Source organism: Nycticebus coucang, chromosome 14 (genome assembly GCF_027406575.1).
Source record: "Nycticebus coucang isolate mNycCou1 chromosome 14, mNycCou1.pri, whole genome shotgun sequence".
NCBI classification, from domain to species: domain Eukaryota; kingdom Metazoa; phylum Chordata; class Mammalia; order Primates; family Lorisidae; genus Nycticebus; species Nycticebus coucang.
In genome coordinates, this window is record NC_069793.1 from 55,805,411 (window position 1) to 55,831,613 (window position 26,203).

General features: G+C 43.6%; 1 protein-coding gene across 9 annotated transcripts in view; it reads left to right on the forward strand.

Moving 5' to 3' along the window:
• Positions 1-26,203, forward strand: part of DENND2B (DENN domain containing 2B) — a 173,717-nt gene that overhangs the window by 106,213 nt on the left and 41,301 nt on the right. For 8 of the 9 annotated variants that reach the window (XM_053562349.1, XM_053562346.1, XM_053562347.1 and 5 more), the window contains one exon: positions 13,803-13,907. In XM_053562349.1, the coding sequence (XP_053418324.1) occupies positions 13,828-13,907 (80 nt within the window). In that variant the 5' untranslated portion in view covers positions 13,803-13,827. Of the gene's footprint in view, positions 1-13,802; positions 13,908-22,392; positions 23,255-26,203 lie in introns of those variants that run through there. The other variant, XM_053562352.1, reaches the window with a different exon arrangement.

Genomic DNA, 26,203 nt, shown 5'->3' on the forward strand with positions numbered 1-26,203 from the left:
CTCCTTGGCTTTTGCCCATGGATTTTCTTCTGCTTGCAGTGTTTCTCTTCTGGCTTTTTTTTATCTCTTTCAAGCCCTGTGTGACTCAGCCCAGTGTCGTTTCCTGTCTCCTCTAGAAGTCCTCACAGATACCTATCCTGTCTACTTGATTAGGTGTCTTTCTCCTTGCTCCCAGAGCTCTGTGTTCCTACTTTTATCACAGCTCGGTTACTCTGTATAAAAATCTTTCCTTGTTTATCTCAGACAAGATGAAGAGTTACTCCAGGGCAAGGGCAAGGGCCAGAGCATAGCACAGCAGCGTGGGGGCCTGGCTGGGAAGACTCCCTCAAAGGGTTTGAATAAGTAAGTAAACACAAGCCTTCGGTGCCTACACCTATCCCTCTTTCTCTACTTCTACACTATTTCCCAGCCGAAATCTGTATTCTTTCTTAATGAACAAGAAGATCTTTCACTCTCAAGGTTGTGCACAGTGCATCAGTGGGTATGATCAGTAGTGTCCAAAACAGTAGAAATCAGGAAAGGAGGTCCTGCAATTCATTAAACTCAGAGAAAGGACTTTTTCATTTAATAATAGGAAAGTCATTGTAATCTTTTCAGAGTGCAATTGTAGTTGAGTTCTTGGGTTAAAGCCACTACTACCCGGAATCTTTTGGGTGCTCAGAGAGTGTGGCTCCGTTTTGAATTTTCTGTGTGAGGGTAGTTGCTGCAAGTAGGTCAAGCCTTTTACTGAGAAGGGTGGAGGGGATTGAAGACCAGGCCAAGATAGTGGAAGCTGAGCTGCTCACTCTGTCCAGGGATCACCACTTTGAGGCAGTGGCAGATGTTTTTTCATTTAAAAAATATGTATTGAGGTCCTACTTTGTTCCAGGAACTATTCTAGGCAGTGACGATACAGCAATGAACAAAACAGACAAAGGTGCCTAGCCTTGTGGAGCTTACATGAACATGGTTAGTAGAAAAGTAGTATGTTAGATGATGATAAATGCTGTGGAGAAAAATACAACAGAAAATGGGGGAACGAGTACTGAGGGGTAGCAGAGTGGGGAAAGGTTTTGATTGTTCACAGTGTAGTCAAGGAAGACTTCACTAAGCAGCTGACGTCTGAAGAGCTCTCTAAGGGAGTGCGTTCCAGTTACAGGGTACAAAGGTGTGAACATCCTGGGCTAGGAATGTGCCTAGGTGTCTTTGAGGGTATAATGAGAAACAGTGTGGCTGGAGTGGAGAAAGTCAAGGGGAAGAGTAGTGGAAATGAGGCTGGAGATGGAATAGGGACTAGGGACTTGGATGAAAAAGAGCCTTGTGGGCAGCGCCTGTGGCTCAACGGAGTAAGGCACTGGACCCAAATGCCCGAGGTGGTGGGTTCAAACCCAGCCCCCGCCAAAAAAAAAAAAACAACTGCAAAAAAAGGAAAAAAAAAGAAAGAAAGAAAAAGAGCCTTGTAAGTCACTGTAAAGATTTTTGGCTTTTCCTTTGAGTAAATGAAGGAACTTGAAGCAGGATGAAGTGGGACTTAAAGGAGATAAAAAAGCCAGAAGGAGCCTTGAGTGTTTTTGAGGGCTTTGACCAGCGAGCAAAATCAGCAAAATCCACCCTGATGCTGGTGGTGGGTAAATGTGATATGGTTGTAATTTATTGAGAGTCTCTTCTGATTGTTTCTATTTTCTCAATGAACTAGGAAACAAAGTTAGCTGAAAGAGTGAGAGAGAAGTGGGGGGGGGGGAGTTGTTGAAGTTGATAGTGGGGGAAAGCTAAGACCTTGACCCAGAGATTTCCTGTGTGTTCCCTCAAGGTTCTGAGTATCCTCTGTTCTTTATAGATGACTTCTCATTGGTCTTCATATTCTCATTGGGGGCATTTTCTCTATACTACAAGTGGGAAGATGAAGGCATTCAGATTTTCCTATTCCTTTAGCTCTTACTATTTCCTAGTCCTCCTCCAATGAAGTGCAGCTTCTAAGTAGTGTGTTTTTCTGGAGCAGAGGAGGCCTCTTTCCATCAGTCAGGTTGAATTCAACAGACCAGAGAGCATGGGAAGGGTGAGAATGAGGTCAAGACTTAGCGTCAGGAAGGGCTTCAGAAAGAAATTGACATTTGAACTGGTATTTAAGAAAGAATGGGAGCAGAGGACATTCAAGATAGAAGGAATTGGTTGAACAAAAACTTGGAGGCATAAATATTTGTAGCATGTACAGGAAATAGCAACCAGGCTGATGTGGCTTACCAGAGGGAAGGTGCTGGTGTGAGATAGGACCGTGGCCTTTGGATCATCATTATGATGTTAGGATCCACTACATTCTTATTGCCGAAGTGAAAGGGCAGTGGTTGGCCCCCAGAGCAGGGTCTTTGTGGAATAAGCCTCCATTCTGTCATCTTTTTCAAAGTGGTGACAGGTCTTGGGCAGTGTGGGCTCCATCCTCCTGGTGGAATTAGGTTAAGCCATTTGCTGAGAGGCCGAGTTGGCAGAAACAGCTATGTCTAGGTTATTTAAACTGTCTTGGAACCAACCAGATTTCCTTTGGCCTAGAATTGCCTAACAAGCCCTCATCCCAGTTCATACTTTCAGGAAGTATTTAAAACCAGCTTAAAACCTCTGTAGAATGTGTGCTGAAGTGGAGAAGGACCATCTGGCAAGAAAAGAGACTGAAAAAATGATTGAGGTTGAAAGTCTAAACTTTAAGGGCTTTCTTTAAGGAGGAAGGTTGGGAAAGAGGGTGTGGGTGTCATAAGTGGACAGCGAAGAGTTTTTTTTTTTTTTTGTAGAGACAGAGTTTCACTTTATGGCCCTAGGTAGAGTGCCATGGCATCACATAGCTCACAGCAACCTCCAACTCCTGGGCTTAAGCGATTCTCTTGCCTCAGCCTCCCAAGTAGCTGGGACTACAGGTGCCCGCCACAACACCCAGCTATTTTTTTGTTGCAGTTCGGCCAGGGCCGGGTTTGAACCCGCCACCCTCGGTATATGGGGCCGGCACCTTACCGACTGAGCCACAGGTGCCGCCCCAGTGAAGAGTTCTTAATTTTTTTCTGATTCATATTCAGTAACAACCAACAACAGCAATAACAAATCATCTTTTCCTAAGGCTGGTCAAAGGAGATTTCAGCCTCATAGGGACCTGTAAAAATACCCAGCAATTCTTCTGGCTTCCAAGCAAAACAAATCTTGGTTCTTCTCTGTTCGACCAGGCTCGTTATCCCCTTGACATTTTTTTTTTTTTTTTGAGACAGAGTCTCAAGCTGTTGCCCTGGGTAGAGTGCCGTGGTGTCACAGCTCATCGCAACCTCAAACTCTTGGGCATAAGTGATTCTCTTGCCTCAACCTCTCAAGTAGCTGGGACTACAGGGGCCCGCCACAACACCCAGCTATTTTTTTGGTTGCAGTTGTCGTTGTTGTTTTAGCTAGCCTGGACTGGGTTTGAACCTGCCAGCCTCTGTGTATGTGGCCAGCGCCCTACCCACTGAACTACAGGCGCCACCCATCCCCTCGACATTTTTGTTTGAAGGTGCTGGAAAACACAGAACCTGGGGCTGGAATGGAAAAGATCCAAGGCACAAGGTATATAGAAGTAGTGAAGGAGAAAAGGAGTTGGGCATTTTGAAGGGAATGGGGGATAGACTTGAAAATAGTCTGGTGCCCTTTCTAAAGCTTTTGATGACCACTCAGCCAACCCTGTGAGCTCACACTCTCCCCTTTACCTGGTAGTCCCTTATTTTTAGGCACAGCAGAGCCAAAGACAAGGTTGTGGACAGATAACTACAGGCAGTCCCTGAGTTATGAACAAGATAAGTTCTATAGGTTTGTTCTTAAGTTGAATCCATCCATATGTGCAGGTCACATATCAGGTGGATGTTTGTAACTTGGAGACTTGCTGTAATAGCTCTGTAAGTATGAATTGTGTGTAAGTTAGATATTTGTAACCTAAGGACTGCCTATAGTAAGAAATGAATCAGGAAAAGAGAAAAGAAGAGGGATGAGGGAGGAGAAAGGCAATATGGATGAGGGTGTAGCAAGTTTCCCAAGAATGGCCTTTCCTCATGGGTATGTTGAATGAGACCCTGTTAGTGCACCTGGAACCTCGAGACAGTGGGGACACATGTGAAGAGACTGGAAGCCAAGACTGGCCACAGGGTGGAGGAGAAAGCCTGCCATTGACAGTGTGGCTCTACAGCCAGAAGAGTCTTTCACCAGTTTTACAGCAGCTATAACTTTGGAAGAGAAAGGAGTATGTCTTAGAGGATGTGGCCAGTACTGGAATTTCTAGGGCCATCTTCTTTGTCATCTTTGCCTTTGGGTCTTGAGGTCCTGTGTTGTTATGAGTTAATAAATCAGTCAGTATTTGTTTAAGCATTTTTTGTGTGTACAGAACTCTGCTGAGTACTGAGAGTCATTCAAAAAGTGAGAAGAATTATTATAGTACTGCCTGCCCTACAGTCTTCTAAGCTAGGTGGGGCCAGGAGCCAGGATATCAGAAGACCAGTGGGATAGCTGCGTTTCCTAGGAATGCCAGAGAATAGAGAAACGTGTAGGTAAGTGGCTATAGTGAGGCCTAGAGTAGTTAGTTCACACAGAGCTATGAAAGGGAAGCAAAAGCTTCCCACCTCAGCCCAATCCAGGGACAACTGCAAGAGAGAAAGGAAGATTTGAAAGCTCATACTTTTGAGAACTCGGGTTTGGATATTTATTCTAATGATGACCTGCCTGAAGCTTGCAGTAACTCTGGGCTGTTCATGGAGGTGGGGGGCAAGGGTGTGTGGCAGAAAGGGAATAAAGGAAGCAGCACCAAGAAGACAGAAAAGGGGGACATAGCTATTTCTCAAGTTATTTTCTTAGTCCCCTTCTAGGATCCCTGTTATCTCTGAGAACTAGGCAAATGTTGGTTGGTCAGGAGAGTAGGCAGAGAGGAGCCATCCCTTCTGCTTGTAGCACTGGTGGGCTTTACTTCTTCTAGGGAGCAGGGGAGCTTTTCCATAGGGAATTAAGCAGGGGGGCTTTCCCACTTCAGGAAGAACAGGGGCTGATCTGAGGATCCGGAAGACACATGAGTTCTGAGGATGAAGTTAAAGTCCCATGGAGAGAAGGATCACCCTGAGTTAGCTGCATTTGTTAAGCCTCTTATCATATGAAGGACAATATTGGTTGCTGAGAGAGACTCTTGGAGGAAGAAATTAAAGACGTAGGCTCTTCTGGGGAGTTGCCAGTCTAGTCTTTGTCTTGGCCAGGGCCCATGGTTAAGGGAAAGTACAGGTAGGAGTCAGTTCTAAGGTAAAGTGGTTTCTGGGCAGGCTGAGGAGGAAGTTGACAGTGGTGCAGGTAGACAGGAGCTGCGCGCTGTACTGTAACTGCACCTCACTGTACTGCTTGCAGTCTCCTGGCTGTACCCCCAATCTCACAGCACACACAAGAACTCAGACCCCTTTCCCACCTTTTCCATCCCTTGGGGGCTGATTCCTAAGATATAACTTCCACATGAGCAGATTAGGAAATTAATGGAACACAGATATCAGCAGAAATTCTCTTACATGGTTGAGAAGTTTGCTTTTCTGGTGTCTTGACTTCTTACTAGGCTAGTTTTTTTTGTTGTTGTTGCTTTTTAGACAGCGTCTTACTCTGTCTTCCTGGATAGAGTGCTGTGACATCATAGCTCACAGCAAGCTCAAACTCTTGGGCTCAAGCGATCCTCTTACTTCAACCTCCCAAGTAGCTGGGACTACAGGCACTCATCACAATGCCCAGCTAGTTTTTCTTTTTTTAATAGAAGTGGGGTCTTGCTCTTGCTCAGGCTAGTCTTGAACTCCTGAGCTCAAGCAATCCACTTGCCTTGGTCTCCCAAAGTGCTAGGATTACAGGTGTGAGCCACCACACCTGGCTCTTACCTGGGCTAGTAAAGCAGAATTCTGGGCAGTATTTATGTTTGCTCTGAATGGTGACTTTAACCTTACCAGAATGGAAGGCTTTCTTCCAAATGCTTGTATCTCTTTCTCCTTTCTCTCAGGGCTCAAGTGTCTCCTTCTGGAGTAGACCATACATATGCCCAAAGGGCTTTCTGTGTCCTCTTCACTGCCGGCTCCCCTTCCTTCACTGCTTATTCCCAGTCTTATGCTGCCATGCTTCCTAACCCTCCCTGCTGGGCTGCAGACTGGAAAACTGGCACTTGCCGGCTGCCTGGGGCTGCCAGATGGTAGTGGTGGGGTGTGGAACTAGAGAGGGGTCGCTGCACCTGACTGGCCACTGGTACTCAGCTCTGGCCAGCTGTTGCTGTACAGGAATGCAGTGATGGCAGATTTCCTAATCTTTCAAGACAAGGTGGAATCTGAATTTTTCTTTGTAATTAGTTTCTTTCTTTTTTCTTTTTTTTTTTTATAGAGACAGAGTTTCACTTTATTGCCCTCAGTAGAGTGCCGTGGCATCACACAGCTCACAGCAACCAACAACTCCTGGGCCTAGGCGATTCTCCTGCCTCAGCTTCCCGAGTAGCTGGGACTACAGGCACCCGCCACAATGCCCGGCTATTTTTTTGTTGCAGTTTGGCCGGGGCTGGGTTTGAACCTGCCACCCTTGGTATATGGGGCCGGTGCCTTACCGACTGAGCCACAGGCCCCGCCCTGTAATTAGTTTCTTATATGTTTAACAGTTAATTCACATTATGTGAAAATAAAGGAAAGGCCAAATGAGCTATGTCTTTGCTCTTAACAGACCACAAGTTTATGGCTTCTGGTATAAATTCTTTTTCCAGGAGTTTGGAAGGACAAATGGGTGACAGGAAGCGATGTTTTGAGATACAAAAATGCTGAGCACACCAGAAGACTGAAGAAACTGAGACATTGAAAATGCTTTCACTGGATCAGCAATGTACCTATTCCTTTGTGGTTGAGGGCCAGTGGGTTTCTGCAGGGTAGAAGAAGCTACTAGGTGGGGGGAGGAGGAAGTGAGGCTGAGAGACCATCTTTTATTTGATCACAGCTGGGCAAACTCTTGGGAAGGAGATGAATAGTGACCCCTTGTACCTTTCTAAGTCCTCAGAGAACATGCTGCAGGGCACAAACCTACTGAAAATGTGGATTCCTAGGCCCCAGGTGCACATATTTCCACATAGGAGGGGGAGGTGGGGCCTGGGACTCTGCATTTTTAACCAGCACGCCCATCAATGTTAAGGAAATTAAATGGACAGTGGAGTCAGACAGAGCTGGATCCTCATTCTTGTTCAGTCCCTTTACTGAGTGATCATCAAATAGTCATTAAATTTCTGTGAACCTAAGTTTCCTGATCAGAAGAGTGAGGCTGTAGAATGGGGAGAGCAAAATTGGAAGACGGTTGGAGACCATTCAGGGTCCTGGCTCAGAACTGGGACACAGGTGTAAGAAACCTGGATTCAAATCCTTGCCTTGCTACTTTTTAGCTGTGTGACTTGGGGCAAGTAAGTTCATTGCTTTGTATCTTGAGTTCCTTGATAAAAGTATAAATGTGATTATAGAACCTACTTGGTAGGTTGTTAAAAGGATTAAATGATTTACATGTAAAGTGCTGATAATCTTAGCTATTGTAATTACATATATAAAATAATCTAGGCTAGCTATGATGGCTCACTCCTATATAATCATAGCCACTCTGGGAAGCTGAGGCAGGAAGATCACTTGAGCTTCGGAATTGGTGAGACCCTGTCTCTACTAAAAATAGAAAAATTAACCAGTAATCCCAACCAGTAATCATTTGAACCCAGGAGTTTGAGGTTGCTGTGAGCTAGGCTGAGGTCATGGCACTCTAGCCCAGGTGACAGAATAAGACTCGGTCTCAAAAAAAAAGAAAACAAAACCAAACCAGCAATGTGTCTCATAATAAGAATACCTTTTCTTTTCCTTAGGTTCTCTTACTGTGGGTGACAAATAGATTAAGGCTTAAGTTAAATGTTACCTGCCAGAGGCCTTCCTGGTGTCCACTTTTTTCTTGACTTTTCTCTTTTTTTTTGCAGTTTTTTTTTTTTTTGGCCGGGGCTGGGTTTGAACCCGCCACCTCCTGCATATGGGGCTGGCGCCCTACTCCTTTGAGCCACAGGCGCCACCCAAGACTATGTCTATTTTTGGTTCCTAACACCTTGCACAGTGCCTAACATACATTCATACATACGTACATTCAATCCATTTACTAATGGATTGAAGGACAGTACCAGGGAGTCTGACTTTGGGAAGCAATCATGGGAAGTAGGTCATATTATTATCGCTGTTAAGTAAGAAAGTGAGTCTTTGCAACTCATGTGTGGAAGGTCACATACCTAGCAGTTGAAAGAGGCAGGGCTGGAGCTAGTTATCTGATTCCAAGTCAGGTATTCTTCCCAGTGCCCCTCAAGTGCCAGGATTGTGCCCTTTTTGTCTGCAGAGTTTGTAGAAAAATTCCAGAGGGACCTTACTATGTTCCTTTCCCTAGACTGTAGCTCTTCAGACAATTGTCTATAATATATCAAAGTTATGTTTTTGAGGAACTTGTGGTTGGTGGTAGATGCTAATAGAACAATTTCATTTTCCAAACATGTAGTTTCTGCCTGGACTTTCTCTACTATAGCCTGACTAATGTATCAGGCTGAGAGCATGGCTGAGAGCCTGGAGCAGCTTTTAGGAGATTAGGAGAAGCAATATGGCCCAGGAAGCCAGCATGCTGAGAGTGTGCCAGCCTGAGCTTCAGGTATGAAGGGTTAGCTTGGCCTGAAGCTCCTCAAGCCCCCAAAGTATTCCTTGACCCTGACAGTCTTGGCTCAGAGAGAGCCCTTGGGGAGGATGGTGGACAGGCATCTACATTCTTCTAAACTAGTGGGTCCTTCTGGGTTTCTCAGTGTCTGCCCAGGATGTTTGAATGGCTGTTGCACTCTTGCAGAAATGTGACTAAGGTTCCCTGCCATGTCCCTGGGAACAATTTTGTTAAATTTTCACAGGATTTTTCTTCTTGGCCCACTAAAATGTCAGAGTCAGCTACATTTTTCCTTCCTTCTAAGTTGGCTTTGTGTTCTCATATACATAATAGCATTTCAGAGCAGCAAGTCCACCCCTTCTAAGTTTGGAAATTCAAGGAAAGAAAGAATTACATTTTTCATCATGTTCTTTTAATATATTTCAGTTTCTGGTCTTTCCACAAATCTTTTGCCCTTTCCCTGAGGGCCTTCCTGGAGCTGATCAAGCATGCCAAGTGTTATTTTGATGTGTGGTGATGGTTATTGTGTCCATGGCTACCATTGCTGTAGTTAAAAGTTGATGCTTAGCAAGTTGATTGCTGTAGCACTGTGTTCCCTGGGGACTCTGAGAGCGGGCCTGAGAAGGCTTCCAGAGGCTGCTTCTCTCTCTTCACTCTGTTGCACACACAGTCATAGCCAGTACTTAACCTGGCATTGGACTGGTGCTAGGTAGACAACAGCTCACCAGAGCCAGTGTGCACAGATAGCCCTGGTGGCAAGATCAACTCATCATCATCACCAATAACATTGTGCTATATAGCTAAGTTTGTAAAGACTTCACTCCCCACCTAATAGCTAGAGAAGGCTTTTCTCCATTTTATAAAGAATCAAAGTGAGGCTCAGGGTTGGTTCCCTTTTTCCAAAAGCATCTGCAGTTTTCTCCTTGGAGGGATGTTGCATTTCTGTCACCATCAGATAATCATCTTATGCCTTTCCAACTATATCACCCCACTCAGCTCCACCATCGCCAAAACCATAGAACCCTGAGAGCTTACATGGAAGTTAAAGAAGTTTGAGCTAATGTATTTCATATTGAAATTAGAAAAGAACTATAAATAACATAAAGAAGTAGGGTTTGACTTATTTTTATCATTGAAACAAATCACTTATTTGCACTAACATAATTAAATAAGATGGCCTACAGGATTAAGAACTTTAGTGGCCATAAATAAATATGTTTAACTTTCACATTCAGATATACTTTGTTTTGATGGATGTAAAGATGCCAACCAGAGTGAGAGCATAGTGTTCACGAACTGTCGTGCTTCCATGATGATGGTGCTAGCTCAGGCCATGATGCACATTCACGTTGGAAACTTGCTTGATGTTATCAATTGTGTTGTCTTTCACAGCCTCTCACCAAGGCATGTAATAGACCCTTTATGAGTCCTTAAGTTTTATTTTTAAAATATATGTTGACATGTAATTCACATACCATAAAATTCATCCATATAATTAAGTAGTTTTGAATATATTCAGAGAGTTGTATAATTCCAGGACATTTTTATTACCCTAAGAAAAAAATCTTATATCAGTTATGCCCATTCTGCCACTCTCAACCCAGCTCTATGTAATCACTAATTTACTTATTATCTCTATAAATACACCTAATTTGGACATTTCATAAAAATAGAATCAAGGTTTATCCATGTCTTAGAATGTATCAATACTTTATTCCTTTTTATGTCCAAATACTACTCCTTTGCATTGATATACTGTGTTTTGGGTATATAGTCATCAGTTGATGGACATTTGGATTGTTTCGCTGTTTGCCTATTATGAGTAGCACGATTATGAACACTTGTTTATAGGTGTTTGTGTCACCATATGTTTTCATTTCTCTTGGTTATATACCCAGAAGTGGGTCATGCTGGTTCATGTGGTAACTGTTTGTGTAACATTTTGAGGAACTGCTAAAATGTATTCCAAAACCGCTGTACTATTTTACATTCCCACCTGCAATGAATGAGGGTTTCAATTTAGGTACAGTCTCACTAGCACTTATTTTTATCTGTCTTTTTTCATTATTGTTATCCTACTGGATGTGAAATAGTATCTCACTCTAGTTTTGATTTGTATTTCCCTAATGGCTAATGATAATAAGGATTGTTTCATATGTTTATTGGCTACATTTATGTCTCTGGAGAACTCTACTCAAATCCTTTATCTACTGTTTAATTGGGTTATTTGTCTTTTTATTATTGAGTTGTAAGAATTCTTTATATATTCCGGATACATGCTTCTTAGCAGATACATTTCTGCAAATAATTTCTCCCATTCTGTAGGTTGTATTTTTTTTACTTTCTTGATGGTATTGCTTATAATACAGTCTTTCATTTTGGCATAATCCAGTTTATGGGTCTTTTTGGTTGTTGCTTATGCTTTTGGTGTCATATACAGGAAAAATCACCTAATCCAATGTCACAAAGGTTTACTTTTATGTTACCTTTTAAGCTTTGCTTTTGTAATTTTAGCTTTTAGGTCTACAATCCATTTTTACTTATTTTTTGTACATGCTATGATGCAAAAGTCCTACTTCATTCTTTTGTATATGGATATTCAGTTTTCCTAGTATCATTTGTTAAAAAGACTCTTCTTTGCCCCATTGAATTGTCTTGTCATCCTCATTGAACATCAGTTGACCATAAGTGTAAAGCTTTATTTCTGGACTCTGGATTGTATTCCATTGATCTCTATTTCTATTTTTAGTACCATACTCTCTTGATTTCTGTAGCTTTGCAGTATGTTTTGAAATTGGCAAGTATGAGCCCTCCAACTTTATTCTTCCTTTCTGAGATTGTTTTGCCTGCTGTGGGTCCCTTGCATTTCCACAAAGTTTTAGGATCAACTTGTCAATTTCTGCAAAGAAGTCAGCTGAGATTTTGATGGGTATACTGTTGAATCTGTAGATAATTTGGGGAAGTATTATCATCTTAACAATGGTCAATTTACTGATTCTTGAACTTGGTATGTTTTTCCAATTTTTAATGTCTTTCGTTGGTGTTTTGTAGTTTGCAGCGTATGTGTCTTACATTTTTTCCTTAAATTTATTTCTAAGTATTTTATTTTTGCTGCTATTATTAATGGAACTGTGTTCTCAATTTCATTTTCAGATTGTTCATTGCTAGTGTCTAGAAATAAAATGGATTTTTTTGCATTGATTTTGTATCCTGTACACTTTCTTGAACTCGTTTAGTAGTTTAATAGATTTTTAGGGAATCCTTAGGATTTTCTATATATAAAATCATGCCGTCTACAAATAGAAATAATTTCACTTTTTCCTTTCTAATCTGAATGTACTGTTAAATTTTAACTTTTTTCTTCCTTTCATCACTTGGCATAAAATAGTGTTCCCTAAAGAATAGTCCTTTTATCATTGGTGATATATTAGCTAACAGTATATGAATGGACATTTTTTGCATTGTAAATATTTAAACACCTTAATGTATGTTTATTTTAATGAATATTAGAAAAAATATGATTAATACTTCAGCTGACAATTTCATGGTGTCTGCTCAAATATCACTTTATTAAAATGGCCTTTCATTGCTGGCACAGTGGTTCACGCCTGTAATCCTAGCACTCTGGGAGGCTGAAGCAAGTGGATCGCTTGAGCTCACAACTTGGAGACCAGCCTGAGCCAGAGTGAGACCTCATCTCTAATAATAGCCAGGCGTTGTGGTGGGCACCTGTAAACCCAGCTACTCAGGAGGTTGAGACAAGAGAGTTGCTTGAACCCAGGAGTCTGAGGTTGCTGTGAGCTATGATGCTACAGTAGTCCACGGAGGGCAACAAAGTGAGACTTTGTCTCCAAAAAAAATAAAAAAATTAAAATGGCTTTCCTGAAAATTCTATTTAAAATAATATCTTCTCTCATTCTCTTTCTTTCTACCTTGTGTCATCTTCCCCCCTTTATACCACTTATCATCACCTTACATTTTATACACAAATGTACACTTTAGTATTCCACACGTCTGTTTTTCCCCATTAGGATGTAAGCTCCATGAGGGCAGAGACTTTTTGAAGTTCTTTTCTTGGTTGCATTTGCCTTAGATGTGGGTACTCAGTAATTATTTGTTGAATAAAAAATGAATAGTTTGTTGTTTAGAACAAGGTTAAACAATTTTTTTTTTTAGGCAATCTCACTCTGTTGCCCCAGATTAGAGTGCCATGGCACCATAGCTCATAGTAACCGCAAACCCTTGGCCTCAAGCGATCCTCTTGTCTCAAACTCCCAAGTAGCTGGTACTACAAGCAGTGTACCACCATGCCTGGCTAGTTTTTCTATTTTTAGTAGAGATAGTCTCATTCTTGCTTAGGCTGTTTTCAAACTCCTGAGCTCAAGCAATCCACGTGCCATCCAGACTACTAGGTTTATAGATGTGAACCACCATGCCCAGCCTTAAAATTTGTTTTTAAGAAAAGAAAATCAGTTTCAAGTTTATTCAAGAAAAATAAGGAAATATGCAAATATGACAGAAACGATAAGCCTACGTGGAATGATAGAAGTTTGGGAAACTGCTTAAGAACTGAGGAGAGGGCTCAGCGCCTGTAGCTCAAGCGGCTAAGGCGCCAGCCACATACACCTGAGCTGGCAGGTTTGAATCCAGCCTGGCCTGCCAAACAACAATGACAACCAGAACTAAAAAATAGCCAGGCGTTGTGGCGGGTGCCTGTAGTCCCAGCTATTTGGGAGGCTGAGGCAAGAGAATCCTTTAAGTCCAGGAGTTGGAGGTTGCTGTGAGCTGTGATACCATGGCACTCTACCCAGGGTGACAGCTTGAGGCTCTATCTCAAAAAAAAAAAAAAAAGAAATGAGGAGAGGTAGGATTTGGGTAGAGTTTTATTTTTATTCTTTTCATTTTCTGTGAAGTAATAACATCTATAAACTAATAGACTCTTCCCTACCCAGGCTAGCACTCTCGTAAGGCTCTTTAACCTGTAACATATGGAGTCAAACATGTGGGAAAGTGATTTCTACTCCTGCCACAGAAACCCTCTTGGCAGTTTTGAAGGTCATCTGGAACATGTTTGAGGTGCTTTTGGCTGCCCATGGACACTTGGCTTACAGGCCTTGTCTTCTTTTCAGGGCACTGAGTTTGCAGAGAGCCGAAATGACCATGACTGCCAACAAGAATTCCAGCATCACCCATGGAGCCGGAGGCACTAAGGCCCCTCAGGGGACTCTGAGCAGGTGGGTAGGGGATCACTGTTGGGGAATGGCATCAAGGGACAGCCAGATGTACATAATTATCATCATGACTCTGACAGTCATCCAGGTACTGGTCTAAGCCTGCTCATGGTGACCATTAGGTAGAAGGCATTTTCTAGTTCTCTAAGTTTTCATAGGAGGTAGCAAACAGTAACCCTAAAACAAGCTTAGCTTTGGAGATGCCTGGTGTTCCAGGGACAGAGTCAGCAAGAAGCAACTGATGTTCTTCTGGCTGTAAGCATTTCCCAGGTTGGGGGCAGTTTGGAATCTGTACCTGAGCCAGGATATACCGTAGTGAGGAAGGATGACCACATTCAGTTAGGGGGTGTGTAGACACAAGTTCTAAGCAGATGTCCAGGCTTTATAAGAGTTCAGACAAACCACAGATTTTGGAGTCATATAGAATTGGGTTCAAATCACAGTTCTAACTACTTACCAAGTAGTGAGCTTTCAGAACGTTTTCCTGTGCCTTATAAAATCTTGGTTACCTCCTCTATAAAATAATGATAGTAATAGTACTTATCTCACAGTGTTGTTGTGAGTATTAAATGCAATAATACATAATCTGTGCTTAGCATAATGCCTAGCATAAAGCCACTCAATAAAATGTTAACCCCTTTCTTACGATGTGATCAGAGCTTCTAAAACTGGCAGGTAGATAACAGTGTTCCCACCAGCGCTTCCAAGGTCTTGGCAAAGGCTAAATGTTGACGTCTTAGCAGTACTTTCAGTCTCTTTTATTAAAGCCACACACTTTTCTTAGCCCTTTCTGCTGAATCTCAGGTGAAAAAATTTGGCTTTTGGGATCTTAGCCACTAGAATGGATAGCTATGAGAAGGGTGCTCCACTTTGGTTGGGCCAAAGCTAGTTCCATCCTGGGCATCTGGGCTGTGCAGTGCTAGGCTGAGTTCATTGGGGCGAGGCATACTCAGATTTTTGGTAGATGTTTGGTTCATTCAGAAGTGGAGTCCAGATGTAGTTAGTACAATAGGTCATAGGATGTATCCCCTGGCAAGTGATTGGTGTGAAGGAGGCAGAGGTTCCTAGTTCCTCACACCGTACATGCATGGCTTAGTCTCAGTGGAAATAGTCTAGGTAGACTGTGCCAACCAAACAGGGATTGGTAGGCTCTAACTTGTTAAGTGCCTATGTGCTTGGGACTTAGCCAAACAAATTGAATATCCACTTTGTGGCAGCAAGAGCAGTAAGAACAGCCCTTGCCCCTGCCCCTGCCCCTGGGACCTGTCTAACCTAGACCGGGGTTCCTGACCTATCTGCTTCCCTGAATAAGGAGAAGGCTGGGAATGGCAGGGACCAACAACTTCTTGGATAAAACAAGTGGAGAAACTGACATCTTCCACAGCATATTGCTGGCCAAGGAGAAACAGGTCTTAGAGCCTTTGTCTGCCATTGGCTCCTCCTAGGAACCAGTCTTCTGGGCTCTACCAGGCTGGTGGCAGTCTTGCCATGATTAAGTTAGAGGAAGGAGATGGGAATTAAGGTTCTCATTTTTTTTAAATATCAGAATACTGCAGAGGTGAAACAAACATATTTGATTGTGTATTTTTATTCTTACTTTTAAAGAAATAGTATAGGCTGGGAATAGTAGCTCACACCTGTAATCCCAGCACTCTGGGAAGCCAAGGTGGGAGTATTGCTTGAGTTCAGGAGTTCGAGACCAACTTGAGCAAGAGTGAAACCCTGTTTCTACTAAAAATAGAAAAATTGAATTGGGCATGGTGGCACGTGTGTGTAGTCCCAGCTCCTTGGGAGTCTGAGGCAAGAGGATTGCTTAAGGTTCAGTGCCCATAGCTCAGTGGTTAGGGCACCGGCCACATACATGGGGGCTGGAGGGTTCAAAGCTGGCCCTGGCCTGCTAAACAACAATGGCAACTACAACAACAACAACAACAACAAAATAGCTGGGTGTTATGCCTGTAGTCCCACCTACTTGGGAGGCTGAGGCAGGAGAATCGCTTAAGCCCAAGAGTGAGATGTGACCCCATGGCACTCTACTGAGTGAGATTGTCTCAAAAACAAACAAACAAAAAAAGAGGATCATTTGAGCCCAAGAGTTTGAGGTTTCTGTGAGCACTCTGGCCTGGGCAACAGAGTAAGACTCTGTCTCAAAAAAAAAAAGAAGAAAGAAAGAAAAGAAATAGTATCTTTAGAACCCAATTTGGAGATTACCATACCCAGCAACCCTCAACTCCTTTAAGTATTCATTTTTTTTTTTGTAATTTCTACCATGCAAGGTTGGAGTGAAGGAGTGAGAGATGTAGTATTTACAGTGCATTCCAAAGCAGAACCCAGACTGCTGGCAGGTGCCCTAGTTTCTACTGGAATACGTGTGTGTGTGTTTCCAAATGTTTTCAGATATTGCTTTTCCTTCAGCCTTCCCAGGATGCTTGCCATCATCACATGCTGGATGATGTTTGTAAATATCTGAGCCTCAGATGTCCCTAAAAAAAAAACATCTTTCTGGTGTCCCTTCTAAGTCTTCACTTCCTTCCTGCCACATTTCCGTTTCTCTTCTCCCCTCCCTCCTTTCCTGGGAACCTGGCTTTTGTCTGAGTCCTAGGCCTTTTTAGCTAGCTCCACCCTTCTCCTAGAGGCTGCCCTGGGGCCATAGTTGTTGTTTAGACCTTGTGATCTGATGGTTTCTTTGGCTGCCTGCTCCCCATGTCACATCTGGGTGTGTTCTTTGGTCTAGGTAAGGGGGTAAGTCACTGATTCAACTTCTGAGGGTTTTCCTAGGTGCTGGGCTCTGTGCCAGATACTGGAGGACAAAGAGGGGTGATCATTCTCCTTCTTCAAGGTATTTACAACTTGGATTGATAATGTCGGCACCTGAATTTCTTAGTCTGATCTTTCAATCACTGTTTGGCTGTGACCCGGGGTCTTTTTTATTATTGCTAGTCCAAGAGTCTGAGGAGGAGAATTCTTGGTTTGGCCAGGGCCATGGTTAGGGAGGGGAGGGGAGGAAGGGTGCCAGGGCTTTGGAAAGCTGGGCTTTTGACATCCTGGCTGAGGCATTTGTTTCCAGCTTTGTGGAAAAGGGAGCTCTGAGGCATATAAAACTGGTAGGGATAGGTAGACAGAACCTAGTGGAACTGTCAGGAACTGTTGATACGTTCGTAGGGCTGTAACCTTAATTTGCAGAAGATTTCACCTGGTGCTACCATCAACCCAGTCTGGATTAAAGATCCTGAATTCCATTCCCTAGGTCTTTACAGGTGTTTTACTAATTATTCCCTTTCACTAAGGGAAATTCAGTCTTGATTTGGCAGAAAGAAATCAAGCCTTCAAGAGAAATCTAAGCCTTTTCATTTGACTGCCTAAGTTTTGTTCTTTGTCATGTTTTGGTCTCCCAGAGCCGGTTTCCTTTTCTCTTTGTTGGTGAGGCTGAATGGGCATACTGTTTCCCCCTTACCTGCTGATACACCTTCACAACAGGTGTTCCCACTACAGCTCCCAGGCTATGGTTGCATCTAGCTCTGGGAGGGAGGGGTGGAGGTCTCAAAGCTCCTTTGAATTCCAGAGGTCAGACTTTATTATGTTGGTGTTGATGACCTGGGGTGGGACTAGAAGCAGCTTGGTGATTTGCAAACAAGGAAGTACTATGTTTAGAGCTAATTCAACTGCCTGGATGGAATGACCTTTGTCACTTGCTGTAAGACTTGGCAGACATCTGGGGCTCTTTTAGAAGACCTGCTGTGCCAGCTGATTTCCTTCACAGCTTCTTCACTATGAAGATGTGCTTCCAGCACTTGAGTCATTGCAACTTGGAAACACAGACTATCAGTCGTGTATTTGGGAACCTTGCTTCCAATTGTAGATGAAGGAAATCTGGGTGCCTGTAAGAATATAAACTTACAGAGGCAAAGACTTTGACTTCTTTCTGTGTTCCTGGAGCCTAAAACAATGCCTGGCACATGGAAGACTTTAATTACTTCTTGATCAGTTGGTTAGATGGCCGGGAGAGCAATATTTAGGGCAGTGTTTTTCAACCTTTTTTATCTCACAGCACACTTGAACCTATAGCTAAACTTCCGTGGCACACTTAAATTATATTGATTAAAAAAAAAGTGTAAAACAAAGAATATACTTACTGTACTTTGAACTTCTTTTGAAAATAATTTAATTAATGATCTTCGGAGTATAAGCTGTTGTGCTGCTAGTCAAATCCTTGTAGGGACTTCCAGTAGATCTTCTTAGCTTTGGACTCTGTCTATGCAGTCTGTAGATTCTTAGAAAAGCAGAGATGAAAAGGGGTTTAAAGGCTCGGCGCTTGTGGCTCAAGCGGCTAAGGCACTAGCCACATATCCCTGAGCTGGCGGGTTCAAATCCAGCCTGGGCCTGCCAAACAACAATGACGGCTGCAACCAAAAAATAGCCAGGCGTGGCGGGCGCTTGTAGTCCCAGCTACTTGAGAGGTGGAGGCAGGAGAATTGCTTGAACCCAGGAATTGGAGGTTGCTGTGAACTGTGATGCCACAGCACTCTACCCAGGGTGACAGCTTGAGACTCTGTCTCAAAAAAAAGGGGGGGTGGCTTAAAGCTTATTCACTCTAACTCACTTTATTTACAAATTGGGAAACTGAGGCATAGAGAAGTGGAGGTACCCCCTAAAGATACAAAACTAATGAACGACAAACTCAAGGCTATTGCCTCTCTTCATGATTCTTTTGTTTTATTATGTCACCACATTCACCTCCCTATAAACATTGCTATTACTGGGACCTCCTTGCTCAAAAACTACTGCTGTCCATGGTAAGGTCAAAGTGAGTCTAGGTTGCAAGGGCTTTCCTTGATCTGATCTTTCTTTCTGCCCTTATCTTTCCCTGTTCTTTAACGCTACCCGTACATTTCTGCCAGAGTGGATGCAAATGTTACTTCTTTTCTAGTGCTTTTCTTAAATACACAGGTAGGACAATTGCCCTTCCCCTCTGCATTCGTTATAAAACTTTGGTGTAGAGTCTCCAAATGGCAGTTACCACATACTACTTCGTAGGGAGGATATTTGTATGAGCTTGTCTTGTCTCAGCTCCATAGAGCCCAGCCTATATTCTGTTGAAATGTTAGAGTTGGGAAGGATCTTGGGATACATCTAGCTTAGTTACTTACATTACATGTGAGGAAGCTACAGCCCATACAGCTAATTGGCTGTGAGCCATAATTTTAAATCACATTTACACGTATCTATGAAAGGGTGGCCTCAGTTTGTGATATGGTGAAATTGGAGATGGCTTGAGGTCCCACTGCTAGAGTAGATATAGATTTGGAACCTGTGCCTTAGATTTCAGGAAGAGGGCAATAGCTTGCAGAGAAGGAAAATCTTCTGAGGGTAAGAGGTAGGGGTAAAAGATAGTATTGCAGAGCCTGTCCTGGCCATGGCAGGCAAACCCTCAGGAGGATCTTTAGCCTCTGTTTCCCCAAGATGCTTCTCAGAATCCAACCACGATGCCATCATTGCTGTTTTCATTATTTATTGCTATATAAAAAATGACCTAAAACTTAGTGAGTTAAAACAATAATAGTCATTTATTTTGCTCACATATTGTGATTTAGGTAGGACTCAGCAGGGAAAGCTTGTCTCTGTTCCTTGCAGTATCAGTTGCAGTGGCCTGCAGGTTGGGGGTGACTCTCTAGGAGCTGGTGTCATCTGAAGGCTTACATGTCTAACAGTTAATGCTGGCAGTTAGCTGGGACCTCAGCTGGAAAATACCCACATGTTGCCTTTACATTGGTTGCATGTTTTCACAGCATGGTATCTGGATTCCAAGAGTATACATCCCAAGAGGACAAGGCAAAAATGCATGGCATTTTAATGACCTGGCCTCAAAAACAAAATAGTGTATTTTCTGTTATCCTGTATTAATTATAAGAGAATTACAAAGGGCCGCTTATGTTGAAGGGAAGAGAAGATAAATACAAGATTATTTATGGGATAAATTGTGATACCTATCTTTGGAAAGTACAATATGCTACAGTCTGCCCTCTAATCACAATTCACATCTTTCCCAGATGCATACTTTGCTCAATCTTTCCCAGGTCTAAGATCTCTGGTTTCATCCTATAAATAATATCAACTCAAGGTCTAGAATCTTGTCATCAAAATCAGGTCCAAGTGTAGATGAGAATTTTGGGGTGTAGTTTTGTTCATTGGGTGCAGCTTCTTAGTACTATTTGTCTTGCCATAAAGATGTGTAAATTAAAGAGAATAGCTATCTGCCACCCAAAATACACTGGTGGGACAGGCCTACGGTATTCGCTGTAGGGGTTTCTTTTCAGAAAAAGGAACACAAGAAGCACCTAGCAGTGACTGGTTCTTCATAATTCTTTTTTTTTTTTTGTTGCAGTTTGGCCGGGGCTGGGTCCGAACCCGCCACCCTCGGCATATGGGGCCAGCGCCCTACTCACTGAGCCACAGGCGCCACCCAAGTTCTTCGTAATTCTTATATTCATCAAGGCCACTGTTGCTAATTCCTTGATTAGTCTTGGTTCTGCTGCCTCCAGTTTTACCTTGTCTCTAGCTTCTGATTCTGATTCTACCCTCTGGGCCTTCCTTCCTTCCTTCACCCTGACCTCTGTTTTTTATCAGCACTTTTCTGGAGTAGGAGGATGTCAGTGGGAGTTACCAGGCAAGGCTGTGCTCTGGACTTGCTGATAGGACTGAGACAGCCTTCTTCCTTTTTGTCCTCCTTTATGCTCAGAGTGTGGCCTTAGGGTGGTGCAGTGAGAATTCTATCCCTTAGAGCTGGGGCAGTCGCTGAATGGCAGGAGGGGGCTAAGGCTGGCTGGCTGGCTGAGCCAACAGGGCCCTTGGTTGGAAGCTCCAGCATGATGAATGGCCACTTCCTGAGCAGTTTCATTTGAAGCGGGCTAGACGCCTGCTTAGTAGGGATGGTAGTATATTGGAAGCTGGGCCCTGTAACGTTAACCTGCAGACAGGCTTACTTCATGACGTTCATAGCATATCCTGGTACCTCTGCGGCTGTTTCCTGGACTCCTAGGACTTTGTCCCACTGGTTCCAACTTGGCTCTTTCTTATTACTAACACTTATAGTAGCCCTGTGACCAGAAAAAAATCAACGTCAAGATGCTGAGTTTAGAAATATCTTGTCATCAACGACTAACAACAGCCTTTCCTCCAGAGATGTCCCGGGGCTTACTTGACAATATACAAGACATTCCGTGGCATGGATGTTTCTTGCTATGTCACTAACCCAAGGGTTGAGAGGGATTATTTTGCACTTTAACTCTCACTTTCTGTCTGTGTGTACATGTGTGTGCATACACATGATGCTGTCTCTTCAGATGTATCTCTTCATACCTTAGCTCATTCCCTTTTTATCTTACTTACTTGTCTTATACAAATACATATTTCTGTGTGCATGTGTATTTATGGTTTTCTCTGTTTTATTGAATTTCCTTTACATTTTCCCCCTTTCTTTTTTCTGTTTATCTTACTCCATGTCTCCTGTTGGTTTTGGCCAATTGCATGTTGTGGTTTTGGCGTCCATGTGTGTGCTGAGCAGCAGAACTGGCTGCTTGCTGGCAAGGGCATGGCACAACAAGTGCCCAGTTCCACAGTGTCTGCCTCCCCAGGAACATACTCTGGGGTTGTAGAATAACAAGAGTGAGAGATGGGGCGGTGCCCATAGCTCAGTGAGTAGGGGGCTGGCCTCATACACTGAGGCTGGAGGGTTCCAACCCAGCCTGGGCCAGCTAAAACAACAATGACAACTACAACAAAAAAATAGCTGGGCGTTGTGGTGGGCGCCTATAGTCTCAGCTACTAGGGAGGCTGAGGCAAGACAATTGCTTAAGCCCAAGAGTTTGAGGTTGCTATGAGCTGTGACGCCACGGCACTCTACTGAGGGTGACATAGTGAGACTCTGTCTCAAAAAAAAAAAAAAGAAAAAACAAAACAGGGTGAGAGATGGTAAGAGCAGAGACTGGGTTGCCGGCTACTTTGTATTTCCTTTTTTTTTTTTTTTTTTTTTTGATTTTTGGCCGGGGCTGGGTTTGAACCTGCCACCTCCGGCATATGGGACCGGCGCCCTACTCCTTGAGCCACAGGTGCCGCCCTGTATTTGCTTTTTAAAAATTATTTTTACGGCTCGGTGCCTGTGGCTCGAGCAGCTAAGGCGCCAGCCACATATACCTGAACTGGCGGGTTCGAATCCAGCCTGGGCCCACCAAACAACAATGACGGCTGCAAACAAAAATTAGCCACGCATTGTGGCGGGTGCCTGTAGTCCCAGCTACTTGGGAGGCAGAGGCAAGAGAATCACTTGAGCCCAGGAGCTGGAGGTTGCTGTGAGCTGTGATGCTATAGCACTCTACCCAGGGCGACAGCTTGAGGCTCTGCCTCAAAAACAAACAAAAAAATATATATATATTTTTACATTTATGGAATTATTTTATGGTGTTAAGACACTGTTAACAAATTTACATCATCTTAGTCACACAGTTAGAATGTGAGGATGCTCAGAATAAGTGGTTTACCTGTTTTATAGGGGGTGTTGGGTCCCCACCTTCCTTGCTGACTGCTAAGGCGCATCACTTCTGCATTTGTTCCCTCTGTGTCCTGCATTAACAACTTTTCCTTCTCCACTGCATCATTCCCATTCTCATTCAAGCATGGACTAATACATGGGTCATTAGGAAAGTTTTGAGGTACGTAAAACTCAAGAAATATAAAATCCAGCTGGGCATGGTGGCTCGCATCTGTAATCCTAGCATGATGGGAGGCTGAGGCAGGAGGATCCCTTGGGTCAGGAGTTCGAGACGAGCCTAAGCAACAGTGAGCCCCTATCTCTACTTTAAAAAATTGAAGAATTAGGCTGGGCATTATGGCAGGCACTTGTAGTCCCTGCTACTCAAAAGGGTAAGGCAGGAGGATCACTTGAACCCAGGAGTTTGAGGTTGCTGTGAGTTAGGCTCTCCCTGGGCAGCAGAGAGAGACTCTGTCTCAAAAAAGAAAAAAACAAAACAAAACAAAACAAAACTCACACCTGTAATCCTAGCACTCTGGGAGGCCGAGATGGGTGGATTGCTTGAGCTCACTAGTTCAAGGCCAGCTTGAGCAAAAGGGAGACCTCATCTCTACTAAAATTAGAAAAAAACTGAGGCAAGAGGATTGCTTGAGCCCAAGTTGGAGGTTGCTGTGAGCTATGATATTACAGCACTCTATCCAGGACGACAGCTGGAGACTGTTCAAAAAAAAAAGAGGAAGAAAAGAAATACAAAATCCATGTGGATAGAAACAAATGAAGCCCTCTTGGCAACATTGATAACCCAAGCAAGTTGACATTTGTGTAGGTGAGTCAAAAAGGATGCCGTTGACTGTGTTTCTTGGAAGTGAAATAATGGACTGTAATGCAATCTGTCTCAAACTTTCGTAGTGACCCCTATATCTTATAGCTCAAATGCTTCTATTATGCCACATTTTCCTCTAATTATCACCCTATTTCTGTGTTCCCTTTGAAAGGAAAACTCTTTGAAATACTTGTCTGAACTCTGTCTCTACTTCTTTTCCCATTTTCTTGAATTTCTTCCCGTCAAGCTTCTCTTCCTACTTCTCCACCAAAACTTCTCTTTGTAAGGTCACAGTGACCTCTGTGTTGCCAAATCCGATGATCATTTTTCAGTCCTTCTCTTACTCAGTTGTTGGCAGATTTGATTCTGTTGATCACTCCCTATTTCTTGCAGGTGTCAGGACATCATTCTTCATGGTTTTCTCCTTTCCTCGCTGAATACTCTTCTCAGTCTCCTTAACTAGCTCCTCCTCCATGTCCAGACCTTGAAACACTGGACTGTGCTACAGCTAAGTCTCTGGGCTTCTCTAGATATTCTTATACCCCAGATGATCTAATTTCGCCACATGGTTTTAAATAATATCTGTATACCACCACTGACTCCCAAACTGAGATTTATAACCTGAACTCCCTTCTAACCAAGTGCTTAGGCCAAAAATCTTTTTTTTTTTTTGAGACGGAGTCTCACTATGTCACACTCAGTAGAGTGCTGTGGAGTCACAGCTCACAGCAACCTCAAACTCTTGGGCTTAAGTGATTCTCTTGCCTCAGCCTCCCAAGTAGCTGGGACTACAGGCACCCACCACAGTGTCCAGCTATTTTTTTTTTTTTTTGCGGTTGTCGTTTAGCTGGCCTGGACCAGGTTTGAATCCAGCCTGGGTGTAAGTGGTTGGCGCCCTACCCACTGAGCTGCGGGTACCACCAAGACCAGAAATCTTGATGTCATCCTTGACTTCCTTTTGTCTCTCACATCCTTCATCTGGTTCATCCGCAAATCCTATTGGCCCAACACTCAATATAGATCCATTTTTCTGGCTGTGCACAGTGGCACACATTGGTAATCCCAGCACTTTGGGAGGCAAGTGGGAGGATTGCTTGAAGCCAGGAGTTCAAGACCAGCCTGAGCAACATATTGACACCCTGTCTCTACAAAAAATAAAAGAATTAGCCAGTCATGGTAATGCACACCTGTACATCCCAGCTACTTGGGAGGTTGAGGGGGAAGATCACTTGAGCCCAAGAGATTAGAGCTGCATTGACCTATCATCTTGCCATTATACTCTAGTCTGAGAGATGGAGCAAGAACCTCTCTCTTAAAAAATCTGTTTCTACTACTACCATTCTAATCCAAGCCGCTATAATCTCTTGTCTGGATTGTTGTTGCAGTGGCCTTCTAACTAGTCTCCTTGCTGCCAGCCTTGCACTCCTGCACTTCATCCTCTAGTAAGAAGTTGGATCATGTCACTTTTCTACTCATAACCCCTTCAAGAGCATCCTCCTCTTTTAGAGCACAAGCCCAAGTCTTACCACCTGCCCACAGGGTCTTCCATGATGTGGCCTCTGGTGCCTCTCAGACACTTCTCCAGCTCACTCTTCTTCTCTCTCTGCTCTGCCCTCATTGGCCTCCTTGTTGCCCCTGGAATACTGTAGGTATACTATTGTTTCCAGCCTTTGCTCTACTGCTAGTTCCACCTGGATCACCCTTCCCCTGGATAAATGCATTACTCACTTCTTCAGGTTATGCAAATGTTACCATGGAGAGGGGCCTCCCCTAATCTCTCTATATAAAATAGCACAGTTGATTTTTTTTATTGTCAGCTCACTCTAAAACAAGGCAAGGTTGTGTCCCTCTACCAGAATGCAACCTATAGTAAAAGTAATGTTTTCTATTTTTAGTCTCTGCTGATCCTTAGTTCCTAAACTAGTTCCTAAACTATGCTCCAATGAATAAAAACTAAACAGCGTCTCAAACATGGGGGGCTGGCATAATGTGTTCTGGGTGAAGGGTGGCTTCCTTTATTCAGGTTCAGAGAAGGTTAGCAAGGAACTGTCCTGGGAACCCTAAAGAAGTGAAACTAGGGACTGTCAGTGGCAGTGGCAGAGTGGGTATCCAGATCCAAAAGAAGGCTTTGCTTACATGGTGGCTTCCAAAGGCAGTCGGGATCCTGTCACTGCCATTCTCTTGGCTGTGGTTTCTTCTCATCCAACAGGAGAATTATCTTACTTTCACTTCCAGTCTGTCTGAAGAACTGTGGAACAACTAAAGAGAGCAAAACTGAAGCCTAAGAGTGAGCATGCTCTTCCATCCTTGCCAGGAGACGCCAGGTGCTGTGTCATTCATGGTCATGAAGAACTGAGCACCCTGACACCTGGCTCGTGTTGTGTCTCACCTGAAGCCTCCCTGGTCTGTAGGTGACAGGTCTCCACTTTGGGAGCAAAGACTGATGGATGGAGGCTGGCCACACCTGGTGGCTCACACCTGTAATCCTAGCACTCTGGGAGGCTGAGGCAGGAGGAACCCTTGAGCTCAGGAGTTCAAGACCAGCCTGAGCAAGAGCGAGACCCCCCGTCTCTACTAAAAATAGACAGAATTAGTCAGGCATTGTGGCAGACACTTATAGTCTCAGCTGCTCGGGAGGCTGAAGCAGGAGAATCACTTGAATCCAGGAGTTTGAGGTTCTGTGAACTAACTTGATGCCATGGTACTCTAGACTGGGCAAACAGAATGAGACTCTTGTCTTAAAATGGGAAGGAAAAAAAAAAGACGGATGGAGGCTGATTCTTGGGATTATAGAAGTAGCTCCATTTTCAGGGAATGCTCCCTAGAGCATCAGAGGCTGTAGTAATGAGAGAGAGACCTATTCCCAACATCGTGGAAGCTGGCTTATAGGGAATTGGAGGGGAGAGGAATGGAGATGGAAGGCCCAGGCAGTGGTTCTGCACTGCGATGGGG